Raw genomic sequence first — 18,203 nt, 5'->3', positions numbered from 1 at the left:
CCTGACATCTCTATAGCCCTCTCCTGATCCCAGTTTACCCTAGCACAGCCTGTAATCAGTGCCACTTTCCCCTCATGCTCAACACCACCACATCCTGCGTGCCCTGACAGCTTTTCCTCCAGGCAAAGAGGATTTAAAAACAGAGAAGGAACCATGTGTGGTTGCCATAGATGCCAATAATTGCTGCATCTGGCCAATTACCGGGTGCTCCACAGAGAGCGACACGACCCCTTCAGACGCTGCACCGAGAAACAACTGCCCCACACATCTCAGCCCTCCCCCGCCCAGCGTCATCTTTCACAGCATCGTAGAAACCGAGACATTTAACAAGGCAGTCTTCTTCACACGCTCTCTCTCTCCACACTGCTTGTTTGTGTAGCATCAGGTGTGCTCTCGGGCGTCAGTTTGCCTTCTGAGGTTTACAGCCTTGAGAGCGATCAGCATCCCACTCGTATAACACTTCGCACTATTAGATAAGCTAACGACCTCTCTCCCTCCCAAGACGGCTTTTACACCTGTTACTATTTAAATGCTTCGAGCCATGCAGGCGTCTCGGTGGAGCAATTTTGTGTTAAAAATACCTTGTTAGGGATTCGGAAGGCAGCTATGTCACTGACACCCTCAGGCAACCGTGTAGCTCTATTTAAATGGGAAAAGGGAATGACGACGCTCATGCCTTCCAGACAGTGACCTAGACATTCACTTTTTTCATATCCTTTCTCATATGTCCATTTTTGTGGATGCGTTTCACATTTTTGGGGGTTTTCAAAAGACCTGCATTTCGCATTGTATGTATTGGTCATCTGGATTTGACTGCAATTTAGCTGCGAGTGCTGTATACTGTAGTCTAGTCTTTTGCATGAGAGGGAATTAAAAGCAGATTGCTGCGTCAGTTTTTCTGTTGTACGCTAGAATGAACAGTCGAGTGCCTTTTTATAAAATGGAATGCATTATTGTGTAAGTGTGGCCCCTTTTCAGTCGAAATCCCTGGACGTCTCCTTAAGGTAGAGTGGAGATGAGAGGCTCTCTCTGTGGGCAGCCAGAAGAAAACAAGCCATTTTTTAAAATGGAGACGGCAACAACAATCTTCAGTATGTGGCTCCAGCTGCATTATAGCAGTGAGTCACGGGATATAAAGGAAATGTGCTTTGCTTTCCCCCACTGCATTAAAGTGGAGGGCAATTAGAAAGTGTGTGTTGTCATTGTTTTTTATTAAGCAACGTTTTCAAGTGCAGCGTATATATTCAAGGGAGGACTTTGCTCTTGGCCCTGACAATCTAAAAAGCAATAGGATAGTGTGTACATAACCTCACTCCATTTATGATTTCCCTAACATTCCCTAACATTCCCCTACCAATGCCAAGTTATTGGGAATGGTCAGGGGTTGTAAAATGTCCAGGATTGATTTTTGGGAAATTTGGTTAAACTTTTTATACAGAAACATTTGATTTGCGTTCTACCATTCAATGTTATAAATGAGGACTTTTCCACTATTTCTGCAGTGCAATACAAGTATTGAGGAATTCTCTCTAAGGAAAAGCAATATATATCTTTTTTTCATTTCATGAATAAAAATAATTCACCTTGGGAGATCGAACTTGATCATAACAAACACATTTTAGAGCCCACAACGGCAGTCCATTTTATGGGGGGTTTGTTTACGTAGTCTTTCTAGGGCAGACCAGGGCTTTTGGCACCGGTACGCTGCTACACAGTAGCCGACCAGCAGAGCTTGTGACTTCACGCTTCAGACCGGACACAGGATTCACCCAGGCCACGATCGTATTCAAATTGAACGTGCGTTCCTGGAACGGTCTTCCGGTGGGTGTTCCGGCCCATTTCCACCCCCTAATAAAACCTTTTACGGGTACCCACAGTTTCTTGTTAAACTGCATACTTTACTCTTAATGAGCGTGCTGTATGTTTTTCAACACGTCTTTAAAAATCCTTACCCTGAGCTTTGTATTGGTAAAAGGTTCCATGTGTTGTTCCCTACAGCTGCCTGGATGACGAGAGACCAGAAGTCCCCATGCTGTTCAGAGACTGCCCATCCCTGCTGATCATCTTTGTGTTGACCATGCCACAGCCGCTACGCAAAGGTGCTGTCACTGTTCTTACTATCCTGACTGTGTTTTCCCGATCAGTCCAAGAGGACCGGGAGGGGAAGGTGGGTTAATGATGTTTCTCAGTGGCTGGATCAGAACGGCAAACCGTTACCAGTCCGAATCATGACTGAATGCAGGGAGGGGTCTTATCTTATCACCACGTCGGAGGCCAGGTTGCAGCAATCATAGGCCTACTTAATGGTGTGCCATGCCACACAAAGCTGATCATTTCAGTGATTACTGAACTGACTGAACCCATGGACACTGAGGTGGTTTGAGGCCTGATGATCTCTCCTAGCATCAGAACAGGGGAGAGATAATCAACTCTGTTAAACCAATATACAAGTTATAAAGAGCCATTGGGTCTGTGAGGGGATATGTCTGTGACAGGTTTTTTCTCTCAAACGAAAGCCATTTCACAGCTATAAGAGCACTCCTCCATATCGACTGAATAACACTTCCTTACATTGCCCTAAAGAGTCTGCCGGGGAAAAGGGCACTCAATGTCTTATTAGCTTTTAGATGGTCTTTGTATATTTTTTCAATTCCACATTGATTAAGCCAAAATAAGCATGACGGTCCTCATTGTGGAATGGAGAATTGATTGTAATACATCATGATGAGAGATGGGTGTGAATTAAGCATTTTATTAAAGTCGGGGCATGGCGATCAGGACGTGCCTGGGTTTTTGTCCTGTTTAGAGTGGATAGGTGGGAGGGGCGGGGAGGTCCTAACAGCCTGTGTGTCCTTCATGGCAGTAAAGGGGTTGTCTTTTTAATGTGCTGACGCAACACAATGGACCTGTCACCAGCACCACTCTCCTGAGGAGGGCAAATAATGGCGCTCATTGTGTTTCTTGTCACTTCAAATCCAACGCCTATTTCCACCTGGCGGCCTGGGTGCCGGCTGCCTCCTGCTAATTACCAGTCTCTATTTGATGAGCCTTTATAAACACTGGAGATGAGAGCCATTCCCCTGGAGACCAAACCCAACCTATTGACTTGTCTTCTAGCCCAATAAAAATGGTGTCAATCTCTTGTAGGCACCCTGATTTGCCCAGCTTACAGAGCATTCTAGGCCTCTTAAGTAATTTATTTTATTCCGGTTTCTCATAAATTAAACTGCTTTCTATTTAACAAGCTGTTCTAAGTAGTACTTGGGAAGAGAGAAAATATTTCTAAATCAATGTGTTGTTCCATTCAGTAAGTGGTCTGTGTAGATAACACATCTAGGCTATTGTGATTTCCTATTTTGGCTGAATGCTAGGATGATCTATTCACATCCATAATTGTCAAAACGCCAATGAAGGGCAGTATTTGCATATTCTCCCAAAACAATAGGCGTTGCCATCATACTCCTGTTTTTTATGCTAAGCAGACTGTCATCCATAACAGTAGTTATTCCAATGAGAATGGCAACAACTTAGTTATAAATCTGTTGTGATTCTCAAAACAATGAGACGGTCGGGCCGAGTGTCTTGACCAAGAATACGTATGTGCGACACGATATATTTGTTCCTCCGACGTTAGTGCACCTAACCTGGGTCTGTGCGTCGCCTCTCTCTCTCTGTCCCTGTAGAACACTTCATCTGTCTGGTGAGGATGCTGTACAACCTGCAGTACACCCAGGCCCTGGCTGCTCTCTCGGCCAAGTTCAGCCCCGAGGAGAGGCAGGCCTGGAGCACGTCTGGAACTCTCAAGAAGGTAATGGAGATATCACCCTCCTCGCCGTACTGCTGCTTTGTACTCTACCCAAGGGCCTTAGGATGCACTGGCTTCACAACATATCTATACTTTCTACTTGTTATCCCTGGGACCTGTTTACATCCGTGGCAAATGAAGGTGTGACGCAAATTAAGATTAAGACCTGGCCCCGAGTTCCGTTAAGCAGTTTGGGCTGTAGATATATCGATCATCGTTAACAAGGAGAGAGTGATTACCGGAGCTGGTTGGCATTAATTGGCTATTCATCTTCAGTCTATTAAATCTGTATTAGCGAGTGGCTGGTTGGAATGTAAATGGGCCAACAGCAAGATGCCTCCCCTTCAGGGTGTTTTCGATCTATTGTGGCGCAGCTGAATATCTTACCCCACTTTGTCACGAACAGTGTAGCACTCTCACAAGCTGTCATTAAGACGGCTTGGAAATCCTCATTGTTAACACAGGCCACATTTGGAGGGATGTCATTGTATTTAAATTGCTGTAGATAAAGACTGTCTCAACCGAGATCCCGAGCCCAGAGGAAGGAAATCCAAAGACATTAAATTCCTCCCGCTATAAATCTTTGACAGAGAACGCCAGGCTAGATAAGACTGGCTGCTGTTTTCTATTCCCCCCCCCCCACCGTGAGCTTGATAAACGCTATCAGATTATTATTTCAATCAGTTGAATTTGATCAGAACACTCATTCAGTCATTTCTTAGTGCTTATCAACGGTGCCTATTTTTTTTTTATTGCATAAAAATAATGATTTATTATTCTGCGTAAGTTATTTTCTACAGTGCACATTTTAAAGGGAGGTATGGGGGTTGGAGACACTGCAGCACACTTGACAATGGACTGCTTGAATACCATATTAAGCTGTTCCAGTGGCGTGAGACTCCTGAGAGCCTAATTGTGTCATACTGCTGTTGTACTACAAAAAGTATTATGTACTCTCAATGTGTCACCTCTCCACTGCTTTTGGACCATCTCCCACAGAATGCTTTCAATGCCGAGAAGTCCTATGAAGCTCTTCTCAGCCATGTCATCACTGAGCTGTCCAAGGTGAAGACTGTGTATGACGTGAACACCGACGAGCCATCCATGGTAAGCCATATCAAGTTCCGTAAAAAGATATTAAACCATTTCAAAGCTCCCAGTACTTGGCTAGCCAGCCCCCCCCACCCTCAGTTTTCTTTATTTTTTTACATGATAAATTGCCCATTTAACACCATCTGTGCTCTCTCTGAAGGAGATCTATATCACCCCATTATCTGTTGAGAGGTTATTGATGAGGCATTACTCCTGTGCTTCCTTTCCCAGCTGAGCTCCAGTGTGTGGTCCCCACAGTCCATAGAGTACAGCCTCCAGCAGTTCTGCCTGCCTTACCTCCGCCTCTCCTGTCTCCTGCAGCACCATCTTTATGGGGACAACCTGTCAGGCTGCCCGGTACGGTTACTGCTACTGTTCCGCACCTCCCCACCTCTCTGCCTGCCTGCGTCTCTATTCCATAGCTGCTCCAACCTCACGGCTTTAACTCATACTGACCATTTGTTCTGTTTCAGGAGGAAGAAGAGTTCTCAGGCCTGGCTGGCTGTTTAGGGCTCCTTGACCCAGCCCCTCAACCATCTAACCCCATGTACAGTGCCTCATGTCTGGACTGGACGGTCAGTGCTTTCGACCTGATGTCTCAATGGTGCTCTGAGGTCACAGGGCTCGCCGACACTCAGGCTGAGAAATCAATGGTAGGTTTGAGGCTGAGCACTTCTCTCCACCAATCGTTCTCCAGTATATCGTCTCCAAAACACCAATGGTGGCGTCATTCTTTTTCCTTGTTCTTTTGGTACTAGTGACACCATGTGTTAGCTGTGGCGCTGAATATAACCCCTCTTCACTTCTGGGAGTGATGGTTTTTCACACACTACCTTTGTCAATCAGCACTGTCCTTTTCTGCCATACATCACACAATGAAATCTCCCATCGCTTCACACGGCCATGCTGGATGATTCCCGCATACCTTTCAACCGTGGACATTGTTTATTGTCGCACCCTGTGGAGCTGAAGGGCATACACAAAATGTGGCATATAGGAACTTAAGGATTTATTCGGTAGAAGGCTTAAAACAGGCCAGCTTTTATTTCCTATATTTCTATATCCTTTTTAGTAGCAAGTGGAGAGACTCACTGCCCAAACTGAAATGAATGTACAGTAACCTCAGTGTTTCTTGGGCTGATGCTTAGAGGAGCAAGAAACAAAGTGCTGTGGTATTTTCTTCGATGTCTTAAGGCTGCTGAGCCGGGCCGATGAGTCCGCTTACTAAAAGAGTCTATTGACAGGAAGGTTAGAGAGCGAGTGGACGAGCACATGGTTAAATGAAAGGGACTTCGGATTCAGCTCTCGAGCGATTAGATTGGCTTTCTTAAGTTATGGGCTGCTGAAGTTTAGGCCTACCGTGGACACAGCACAATCGTGAGCCAGATAAAGCCCCCCCCCCCCCCCCAGCTCCCATTGTCTAAAAAGTCTGCACAATGCGGTCCGAGCTGTTACAAAGGATTGCCTAGGGCACAAAGTTGGGGTTCGTAATTGGAATAATATTGTGACTGCCGTGGTTAATTTCCCTCCATCCAGACTTTGCTTGTCCAGGATCTGCAGTGGGCGTCCCCCCACCTCCTCCACTTACCGGACAACTACAACACCATCTTCCAGTACTACCACAAGAAGGCCTGCACTGCCTGCAAAAAAGTGCCAAAGGACCCGGCGCTTTGCCTCGTCTGTGGCACCTTCGTCTGCCTCAAAGGGCTGTGCTGCAAGCAGCACGGGATCTGCGAATGCGTTTGGGTGAGTGGCCCTGCTTTTCAAAGGCCGTATTAGACTATATCTGAAAAGAGAGCATGATTTTTATATTTCTTATTCAGCGAGTGGCTTCATTTTTTTTAGGTCATTGATGGATATTATTACTCTCTTGTACAAAATAAGAACTTGCATGCTTGGGTGGCGCTGCAGGGTGCAGAGGACAATGTGTTTTGGTGAATAGGTTGTGCGTGTCTGTCTTTAGCACTCTCAACACTGTGGCGCCGCCACAGGCATCTTCCTATTGATCAACGCCTCGGTCATCATCATCATCCGAGGACACCGCTTCTGCCTGTGGGGCTCCGTTTACCTGGATGCCCATGGAGAGGAGGACCGCGATCTACGGTACAAATACACGCCATAGACCCTTTGCATTACACTTCAGTTTCATCTCAAACAATCATCTTGTCAGGTTCTCACTAGAATGGTTGATGTGTGTGGGGGGGGAGGAGACTATGCTGAAAACATTGTTTGAAATCACATTTTCTATTCTGTTTTTTTACAGCCGTGGAAAGCCCCTGTTTCTATGTGTGGAGAGGTATAGAGTGCTGGAGCAACAGTGGGTCTCGCACACCTTCGATCACATCAACAAGCGCTGGGGGCCTCACTACAACGGACTGTAAGGTCACCTGAACCCACACCCTTATGGGAAAGAATCTCTTTGGTTTATGTGTCTGCCTCTGTATAACATATGGGAATCTTATCATGTGATATAAACAAACATGCAGTGAGGGTGTTACTGCCACAGCCTTGGTTTATGTGAAGTTTTGTGTACAATCATGCCTAAAGACTAACAGTGTGTGATTTTTTTATTTTATTTAAGTGATTTACTGTGTGGATTTTAACTGGGAGAAAGCACAAATTTTCCCAGTAACAGATTGGTTCTGAAGTGGTTTAGAAGACAGAAATATTTTACACTGATTGGCTAACAGTATGAGCTCGAGAGATATACATATAGACAAATTTGCCCTTGGTAATGTTAATGATAAGCATATTGTCACAATGTATGGGTTGGTGCATATCCCTCATTTTTCAGACTTTGTACTGCTGGCATGGGTTTAAAGCTCTTGATAAGTATAGCGATGTTATTGCAAATTGTGTTCTCGGTGTGTTTGTTGGGACATTATGGTAGGTGACAAGTCCACTCAGAGTTTATTGCCGTCAAGCACAGGCTCTTCTTTTTTACAGTGTAGTTGCAATTCATCCTCAGGTATATTTGTTTTGTTGCTGTAGTTTTAGAATACAACATTTTAAATATTTAAATAAATGCTGGTGCTCATTGTTCAAATAAGTAATTTTACTTTTTGTAAAGATTTTTTATTTTCTAAAGAAATAAATGCTTTACGTTTATGGTAGATGACTGGCAAACATGGTCGCCATCGCTATTGGTCTTTGCAGTCCTGCCTTTACTTAGGCTCCGGCCAGGTCCCTGAGGAAACTCAATGACCACTCACCAGTCTGGCCACAGTAGAGTACACATAAGACTGGTGTGGAGTATCTGTCGACTAATTGGCATGCTCTTTTTCCAAAACTTACATTGCTGAAAATCATTTCAAGTGCATTGGGATTTTGCTAGAGTTTAAATATTTGAATTTGGGGACTCAATGCATAAGTTATACTACTGATATGGCATTCTGTAAGGGAATGGTTGTAGTTTCATCTTTTTATGCTGATGAAGACTTTTGCAGTTTTAGATAGTACAGTTGAATAATTTTTTGTGAGTACATGGGCAATACTGGTTTGGCCTTTCACATTTCCTTTGAGTTGCTCTGTGAAGTTATAGTAAATGTATTGGGAGATGTATATGGGCGCAAATGCAAAACCCTATCTTTGATTAACTTAAGGAACTAGTTGAAGATGGCTTTCGGTCTCTTCAAATCGTTATCTTTGAAACTCCATAAGATGTCATTTAGTTGGTTTTGAGAAGTGTAATAGTGTTAACCTTAACAAATGGATGTCATTCACCTAATCCACACTTGTGGTACAATATTTTTTTTATACTGTCAAATAACCAATCTGTTTATTTGCTTTTGGTTGCCAAAGGTTATAATTAAAGTAGCTATATTTACAGTGCCTTCGGAAAGTATTCAGACCCCTTGACTTTTTCCACATTTTCAGTTACAGGCTTATTCTGAAATTGTTTTTTGCCCTCAATTTACACACACTACCCCATAATGATAAAGCAAAAATATATTTTTTTAAAACAACAAAAAAACTGATATTACATTTACATAAGTATTCAGACCCTTTACTCAGTACTTTGTTGAAGCACCTTTGGCAGCCATTACAGCATCGAGTCTTCTTGGGTATGATGCTACAAGCTTGGCTCACCTGTATTTGTGGAGTTTCTCCCATTCTTCTCTGCAGATCCTCTCCAGCTCTGTCAGGTTGGACGGGGAGTGTTGCTGCACAGCTTTTTTCAGGTCTCTCCAGAGATGTTCGATCGGTTTCAAGTCCGGGCTCTGGCTGGGCCACTCAAGGACATGTGTGCTTAGTCGTTGTCCTGTTTGAATGTGAACCTTTGCCCCAGGTCCTGAGCTCTCTGGAGCTTGTTTTCAAGGATCTCTGTTCTTTGCTCTGTTCATCTTTGCCTCGATCCTGACTAGTCTCCCAGTCCCTGATAAACCTCCCCACAGGATGATGCTGCCACCACTATGCTTCACTGTGATGGTGCCAGGTTTTCTCCAGATGTGATGCTTGGCATTCAGGCCAAAGAGTTCAATCTTGGTTTCATCAGACCAGAGAATCTTGTTTCTCATGGTCTGAGTCTTTAGGTGCGTTTTGACAAACTCCAAGCGGGCTGTCGAGCCTTCAGTTTGGCTAGGCGGCCAGCTCTAGGAAGTCTTGGTGGTTCCAAACTTCCATTTAAGAATGATGGATGCCACTGTGTTCTTGGGGACCTGCAGAAATGTTTTGGTACCCTTCCCCAAATCTGTGCCTCGACACAATCCTGTCTCGGAGCTCTACAGACAATTCCTTTGACCTCATGGCTTGGTTTTTGCTCTGACATGTACTGTCAACTGTGGGACCTTGTCTAGACAGGTGTGTGCTTTTCCAAATCATGTCCAATCAATTTGAATTTACCACAGATGGATTCCAATCAAGTAGTAGCAACATCAAGGATGATCAATGGAAACAGGATGCACCTGAGCTCAATTTCAAGTCAAAAAGCAAAGGGTCTGAATACTTATGTAAATAAATAAGGTATTTGTTTTTTTTGTTTTTAATAAAGTTGTTAACATTTTTAAACCAGTTTTTGCTTTGTCAATATGGGTTATTGTGTGTAGATTGCTGAGGATTTTTTAATTTTTTTTATCCATTTTCGAATAAGGCTGTAACCTAACAAATTGTACAAATTGTGGAACAAGTCAAGGGGTCTGAATACTTTCCGAAGGCACTGTATAAGGAAGACATTCCCCTATGCCTAAATTTCTAAAAGTTTAAATTCAGATATTTCCTTGGGTCATGGATGCATTCCAACATAAGACATCAGACTTCAATACCCATAATATACCATGGTCATGAGATTGTTTTAATCACAGTTTTTGAGTTTGGTGTCTGAAATGCTTAGTTTCAATTACCATGTCTCCAACTGGAAGAGTAGATAATTCTCAAGTTGTGCCTGAAAGAGTAATATTGCCTTGTTTCGTGAAAAATCCCTGGGTAATTTATTCTGGTGAAAAGATTTGGTGAATTGCTGGTCCACATCGTGCTCAAAGGAGGTACATTTTAGGGGGGAAAAACGCGCATGCTGCTTATGTATACTGTTTCCCTTTCTTTTTGCAGTCCCCACTTTGTACATGACTGCAACAGAAAATCCAATGAGTGAGTGTACATGCTAATTGAAAGCTTTTTGTGTGTTCACCTGTATGAATGAAAATAAGAAAACACAGTACATTACTGTAGGTGCTGATTCATACTTTCTGAGTTGGATCAGAAAGTGTGACTTAGACATTTATTGCAAAATGTAACATATGTGAATAAAATATAAACTGACTCGTTTATCTTCATTGTCCACGCTAACGTATTTTAGATTTCCCTATGGACCAAATCATTTTATTCTCATTAGTTTTCTTCCCTGTCCCATTCAGTGTAGTTAATTAACATAATTGGCCTGCAGCAAAGCCCCTTGTGCTTCCTGTGTCTACGCTGGCTATGATTTCTCAGGACATCAAGTCTGAGGTTAGCTCCATGGTAACCCTTAATAGTAGGTCTCCTAGCACTAACATGTACATCCTGTTATTACATTCAACTGTTCAGTACAGTTGGGAAAATACGAAACTGAATGGTTCAAATGGAAAATAATTCTACACAAATATTCAGCCACAAGTGACAGGTAACCACCCTCCCCACATTGTTTCTCCCAAACACTCGGTCAACATTCTGCTCTCCGCTCTGGTCATATGGGAAAAGCCCATCTCCCTTTCTACACCACCATTATAAGCAGCCTCTCTTCTGTGCTCTTGTCAAATTTGTATTATTGCATATAGGAAATGTATTGGGTACAGTGCTTACATCATGAGAAGCCCCCCCCCCCCCCCCCAAAAAAAATACTATAATTGAAAAACACATTAGTTACATAATTGATTCCGATTGATCAACTTGTTGCAGCTAGAGGATCTCAGGGCATTGTTGCAGAAATGAGCAGATCATTGCTCTGGGACTGGGAGTGCTATGGATCATTGGCTGCTTGGACTGAACATAGGAGCCAGATTTAATCTACAATCTGAAATAATTTTACAGGAAGAGCTATCATTTCTACTTTAGCATACATTCAGTGGCTTTGTCTTTGTAGTTAGGAATAAAGGATGCTGTGCAATTTGGTTGAGTTCAATTCAAACATTTTAAAGGAGAAACATGTTGGCAAATAGGCCAATCACAATGCGTTGTTGCCGGGAAATGAGGGCATCTCATGCCAACTATGACAGCAACAGATTTGTGCACTGAAGTAAAATTGAGTTGAAATTGCAAAGACTAAAGGCCTCTCCAACGAAATTACCAATACCTTACAAAGCCTCTATGTCATGGCATCATCTCCAGTTAGTGAAATTTGTCGGACATCCAGAAGATACAAGCAGGGAATCCTAAGAGTTTCAACATTGATGAAATAGTTTGCTAGGCCAAGGCCTTATTCTGAGATGGACGTTTATTATCACACGAACACGGAAATATCCGCCACAGGTATCATCCCTAAATTTAAGGGATTTGTTGGTTCCGTGCTTTGGTAAACAACCTTAAGTTAATAATTGTATGTATTTGTAAGACATTATATGCTATGTTTTATATTATCCTAAATAAGAAGTATGGAGTGCAGCAGTAGCCCGAAGAGCAACTATCTTAGGGTATGTTACATCCTCTCAATTGCTTATCAAGTTCCTCTTAATTAAATCATTGACGGGTTAGTGACGGTCACTACTATCCGGGAATCCTCAGGACGTCCCTACCATAAACCCTAATCCCTATTTACCTAACCTTTATACTTACCTTAACTATTTTACATATCAACTTCAATGGGGTAGGGATAGCAAGGACACGTTGGTGACCGTGGTTAGTGAGAAAACGGAGAAAATCAGTTTGGAAATGTCGCTATGGAAGGTAAGATACTTTTTCTTTAAATGTAGTCTATTAAGTGGATGATACAGCATGTCTGCATTATGCTAAAAACTTTGGTCATGGTATGGTTACAAACGTCGGAATTTAGTTCATTGTCTCCACATTCCTAAAATAGGGATACAGAAATGAGTCACCTGAAAGAGTTGAGAAACCTGTGAACTGACAAGATGTTTGATAAGTTCTTATTTGTGTTATTTGTGTCTTTTCTATCATTTAAATCATTTACAGGGTTCAGGTTCACAAACGGAAATGCAGAAGCTGCAAAGGACAGGGTAAGGCATTAATAAAATAAAAAATATTCAACATGTTTTTATTTTATTTAACCATTATTTAACTAGGCAAGTCAGTTAAGAACTAATTCTTATTTACAATGATGGCCTAACAGGGAACAGTGGGTTAACTGCCTTGTTCAGGGGCAGGACGACAGATTTTTACCTTGTCAGCTCAGGGGTTCGATCCAGCAGCCCAAAGCTCTAACCACTAGGCTACCTGCTGACTATTGTAATATATGATCACAATAGTCTGAAATTAAATTTCAGTCGTTTGAAAGGAAATTATTATATTATATATTTTTTGTTATTTTATCTCTTAAAAATAGATATCTATGGTGGGGGCAACAGTACCAAAAATTAACCTATGCCTACAGTACCTTACAAAGAGTGATTGAATACTGTAGGCTGACATGAAGCTCACATTAAGGCTTTGAGAAAATACTAGATGGAACTCATGGCCAAATATGAATGGTCCCTATCACTCAATACCAAGCCACTTGCATTCACACAGGCCTCCTGTATAGGCTTGGCTACTGTATGCATTGGCTACAACCTTTTACAAACTCATATCAATCTAAATGCTAGTTTTGGTCACAGTCATTTCTCTATTAAACTTGTATGATAAAATACAGTGCACATGGGATAAATGTATAGTATTGACGATAGGGTGTGTTGTTTTTACTCAATGCTCAGGGGACATAACACGAGGAAAATCACCTCAATGACAAATACAGTACCAGTCAAATGCTTGGACACACCTACTCATTCAAGGGTTTTTCTTTATTTGTACTATTTTCTACATTGTAGAATAATAGTGAAGACATCAAAACTATGAAATACCACATATGGAATCATGTAGTAACCAAAAAAGTGTTAAACAGGTTTGCTGTGTCTGTCAGCGTAGTGTCCAGAGCATGGAGGGGCTACCAGGAGACAGGCCAGTACATCAGGAGACGTGGAAGAGGTCGTAGGAGGGCAACAACCCAGCAGCAGGACCGCTACCTCCGCCTTTGTGCAAGGACGAGCAGGAGGAGCACTGCCAGAGCCTGGAGACGCCGTGGAGAATGTTCTGCTGCCTGCGACATTCTCCAGCATGACCGGTTTGGCGGTGGGTCAGTCATGGTGTGGGGTGGTATTTCTTTGGGGGGCCACACAGCCCTCCATGTGCTCGCCAGAGGTAGCCTGCCTGCCATTAGGTACCGAGATCCTCAGACCCCTTGTGAGACCATATGCTGGTGCGGTTGGCCCTGGGTTCCTCCTAATGCAAGACAATGCTAGACCTCATGTGGCTGGAGTGTGTCAGCAGTTCCTGCAAGAGGAAGGCATTGATGCTATGGACTGGCCCGCCCGTTCCCCAGACCTGAATCCAATTGAGCACACCTGGGACATCATGTCTCGCTCCATCTACCAACACCACGTTGCACCACAGACTGTCCAGGAGTTGGCGGATGCTTTAGTCCAGGTCTGGGAGGAGATCCCTCAGGAGACCATCTGCCACCTCATCAGGAGCATGCCCAGGCATGGTAGGGAGGTCATACAGGCACGTGGAGGCCACACACACTACTGAGCCTCATTTTGACTTGTTTTAAGGACATTACATCAAAGTTGGATCAGCCTGTAGTGTGGTTTTCCACTTTAATGTTGAGTGTGACTCCAAATCCAGACCTCCATGGGTTGATACATCTGATTTCCATTGATAATTTTTTGTTGGCAGCACATTCAACTATGTAAATAAAAAATATCTAGGATTTTTTGAGCAGTGTAGATTTGATATTCTACAAAGTAGCTACCCTTTGCCTTGATGACAGCTTTGCACACTCTTGGAATTCTCTGAACCAGCTTCATGAATGCCTGATTCACATAGTCTCCTCTGAACAGTTGATGTTGAGATGTGTCTGTTACTTGAACTCTGAAGCATTTATTTGGGCTGCAATCTGAGGTGCAGTTAACTCTAATAAACGTATCCTCTGTAGCAGAGTTTACTCTGGGTCTTCCTTTCCTGTGGTGGTCCTCATGAGAGCCAGTTTCATCATAGCGCTTGATGGTTTTTGCGACTGCACTTGAAGAAACTTTCAAAGTTCTTGACATTTTCCGGATTGCACTCACTTTCATGTCTTAAAGTAATGATAGACTGTCATTTCTCTTTGCTTATTTGAGCTGTTCCTGCCATAATATGGACTTGGTCTTTTACCAAATAGGGCTATCTTCTGTATACCATCCCTACCTTGTCACAACACAACTAATTGGCTTAAACGCATTAAGAAGAAAATAAATTCCACAAGTGAACTTTTAACAAGGCACACCTGTTAATTGAAATGCATTCCAGGTGACTACCTCGTGAGCTGGTTGAGAGAATGCCAAGAGTGTGGAACGCTGTCATCAAGGCAAAGGGTGGCTACTTTGAAGAATCTCAAATATGAAATATCTTTAGATTTATTTAACACTTTTTCTGGTTACTACATGATTCCATGGCACCTGAATATTTAGAACTAGATCGCATTGCTGATTACCACTGCATGAATAACTTATCACAGCTGATTAGCATGATTTGGTCAGGGACATGTTGCTAGGATAGACACAGAGACACACTTAGCAGAATGTGATGGGGAATCAACTGTTACAAACAACGTACAAGGTATGTAAGAATCTCAAATAGAAAATGTATTTTGATTTGTTTAACACTTTTTTTGGTTACTACATGATTCCACATGTATTATTTCATAGTTTTGATGTCTTCACTATTATTCTACAATGTAGAAAATAGTACGAATAAAGAAAAACCCTTGAATGAGTAGGTGTGTTCAAACTTTTGACTGGTACTGTATATTTTTGACTGGTACTGTATATATTTTCATTTTAGCCATCAAAAGAGTACTTTCCTGAGAGCAATAGCAGCTGGACTGGCAATATCATACTAATTCAGATCAGAGGCTTGAGCACCAGGAGAAAGTTGATATTGTAGAGTGGGTGTCTGATGCTGCCAGCCACTTTGGCCTCACAGCTGCTCTCTAGCAATAGCCTGGCATAGATGTCTGGGCAACAGGAGAATCAACATGTATGCAATGCAGAGAGTAGACTCACAGATGCTTAAAAACTAAATAGATCCATTCGTTGAGAGTAAATCAATGGCTCCAAAAAAACATTTTCATCTTATTGATGCACAACGCAATTGTGATTTACTGCATTTGAACGGGACTGAGCTGGTAAAATTAATTTCCGGTGATAAATGATGATAGCGTTGTCTTTTATCTAAAGTCTTACAGGGAGGAAAATGATTGGGCAGTCTCGTCTAGTGTTACACGCGCAGACTTTCAAAGAAGGCTATTCTCTCCCCCTTGTCCCACGTTATGTTTGCTTTCTTTGAGGAAGGACACATTGAAGGACATCCGTCACCACTTTGCACTGCATGTTTCAGATCAGTTATATCTATCTTGTGTCAAGCCATCACTCACCCTGCTCCTACGCCAATTCATAAATCTATCCACGTTGGTGCAGTGACAGAGAGAGACCTGGTGGTCCAAATATCGTTTTTCTCGTCAACCGATGCTCAAAATAAATGCTCCCCCATCTCCCACAGGGTCAGTCAACCTCTGTGATACATTGCGCTTATGTGACAAACTGAAGAGATGTGAGAATTGAACTCCCCTCATTGAGAATATTCATCATTCAGGGAATATGGAGTACATACATATGTAAATGTTTTGTCTGATCCATCACGCACTACGACTTACTCAGGTGAATGTTTAGGCACCTCTTACTTTGCACCTTTGAACCATCGTGTTGTTTATGGCCTCACTTTATACAGACTGATTTATTACAGGCCTAACCCATCTGCTTTGATGGGTTAGGCCTGATACTATGGGGCAGTTTCCCGGACACAGATTAAACCTATTCCTGGACTAAAAAGCAAACTCAATGGAGAATTATTATTCTAATTTTTTTAAACCTTTTATTTAACTAGGCAAGTCAGTTAAGAACAACTTCTTATTTTCAATGACGGCCTAGGAACAGCAGGTTAACTGCCTGCTTAGGGGCAGAATGACAGATTGGGGATTTGAACTTGCAACCTTTCGGTTACTAGTCCACCACTCTACCCACTAGGCTACCCTGCCGCCCCAAGATAATTACTATTGAAAAGGCTGAATCTGTGTCCAAGAAACCACCCCTCATTATGTGATTACTTAATATGGCTTAATATCCCACCTGTCATTGGTTAAAGACACCAAAGTCAGATAGAAAATTATATATATATAAAAAAAGCAATTGTAATAGTAAGCTCTTTCAGTTTGATTTGTGTGGAGCCTGGGGTTGGTGTAGAGAAAAGCACCATCCCAGGCCAATCCAATTGATGCTGAAGACATTGAAGTGTTGTTAGTGGTGTCTTGCTGGACATCGACAGAGGTCCCTGTGGTGCGTGCTAATCCAGATTCCCAGTGCAATGCTACTTGTTACATGTCCCCTCGGAGATAAGCAAGCGTCATTGGTATGGGTCTTGTTTTACTATGAGACACTTTAGTCGTTTGTCTGCAGTCCAAGGCTTAATGAGTCACAGAATAACACTCCCGATGTAAGTATCGTCGTTAAGTGCCTCCCTTGGCCAAATAGATGTGTCATTGGGCTCAATGAGTCGTTTAGTGGTCTACTGTATAATATAATATATAGCAAGCTGTTAATATCTTTATTATTGATATAGCGGTAATGAGAAAGTGTGTTTTGGTGAAGCATTGCATGTAGATCAGTGTGGTCAAAGCCATATGCAGGATGTTTTGAAGCTAAGCTATACTGACATGTTGCCTGTTATCTTTCCTTGATTAGCAAAGCTTCCCGAGAGAGGAGAACGTGTTGGCAGGGATACACATTTCCTTTGGTTCCAACATGCGTGTACATGAATGAAGCATTTCACTTGGAGCTCTAGAATTCAATGTAGGAGGTTGCTGAACGGTCTGGAGAGCCTGGCGGATCCTTTGGCTGACTGCAGGGACCATTGGTAAAGGAACCTATGGAAAGGTCTAGAGTGAACAACAGGAAGGATGGGAGTCAGGCATCAGTCAAAGTCCTGCACCCAATTCATGTAAGTTAAATGTGATGGGGAGTCCCATAGGGCGGTGCACAATTGGCCTAGCATCGTTAGGGTTTGGCCGGGGTTGGCCATCATTGCAAATAAGAATTTGTTCTTAACTGACTTGCCTAGTTAAATAACAGTCAAATGAAAATGAAATAAAAATGCAAAAGAGACACAATCAATTGATATGTCTCTTTAGAAAGTTTAGGTGCCAGTAATGTCAACCCTTACCAGTGATAACGCTAAACCAAACAAATGAATAAAGGAAATCATCTCTGTTTTTCTTGACTATTGTTTGCCTTGTCTCATTATAAATCAAATCCTATCAAATGTATGTATATAGCCCTTCTTACATCAGCTGAAATATCAAAGTGCTGTACAGAAACCCAGCCTAAAACCCCAAACAGCAAGCAATGCAGGTGTAGAAGTACGGTGGCTAGGAAAAACTCCCTAGAAAGGCCAAAACCTAGGAAGAAACCTAGAGAGGAAACAGGCTATGAGCGGTGGCCAGTCCTCTTCTGGCTGTGCCGTGTGGAGATTATAACAGAACATGGCCAAGATGTTCAAATGTTCATAAATGACCAGCATGGTCAAATAATAA

At 42.5% G+C, this 18,203-nt stretch overlaps 1 protein-coding gene and 1 pseudogene across 4 annotated transcripts in view; both read left to right on the top strand.

Annotated features, from left to right (window-relative positions):
• Positions 1-8,937, top strand: part of LOC110501466 (E3 ubiquitin-protein ligase ubr3) — a 40,289-nt gene extending 31,352 nt beyond the window's left edge. For all 4 annotated transcript variants that reach the window (XM_021579056.2, XM_021579055.2, XM_021579053.2 and 1 more), the window contains 8 exons: positions 1,999-2,099; positions 3,684-3,808; positions 4,805-4,912; positions 5,129-5,254; positions 5,371-5,550; positions 6,434-6,643; positions 6,861-7,000; positions 7,161-8,937. In XM_021579056.2, coding sequence (XP_021434731.2) covers positions 1,999-2,099; positions 3,684-3,808; positions 4,805-4,912; positions 5,129-5,254; positions 5,371-5,550; positions 6,434-6,643; positions 6,861-7,000; positions 7,161-7,278 — 1,108 coding nt within the window. In that variant the 3' untranslated portion in view covers positions 7,279-8,937. The remainder of the gene's footprint in view (positions 1-1,998; positions 2,100-3,683; positions 3,809-4,804; positions 4,913-5,128; positions 5,255-5,370; positions 5,551-6,433; positions 6,644-6,860; positions 7,001-7,160) is intronic.
• A 3,306-nt stretch (positions 8,938-12,243) lies between these two features.
• The window catches only part of LOC110502051, a 79,026-nt pseudogene continuing 73,066 nt past the window's right edge, over positions 12,244-18,203 (top strand).

The sequence above is a fragment of the Oncorhynchus mykiss genome, chromosome 22 (assembly GCF_013265735.2).
Source record: "Oncorhynchus mykiss isolate Arlee chromosome 22, USDA_OmykA_1.1, whole genome shotgun sequence".
Taxonomy (NCBI): domain Eukaryota; kingdom Metazoa; phylum Chordata; class Actinopteri; order Salmoniformes; family Salmonidae; genus Oncorhynchus; species Oncorhynchus mykiss.
Note: the sequence above shows the minus strand (reverse complement) of the source record. Positions and strands in the feature narration are given on the sequence as shown.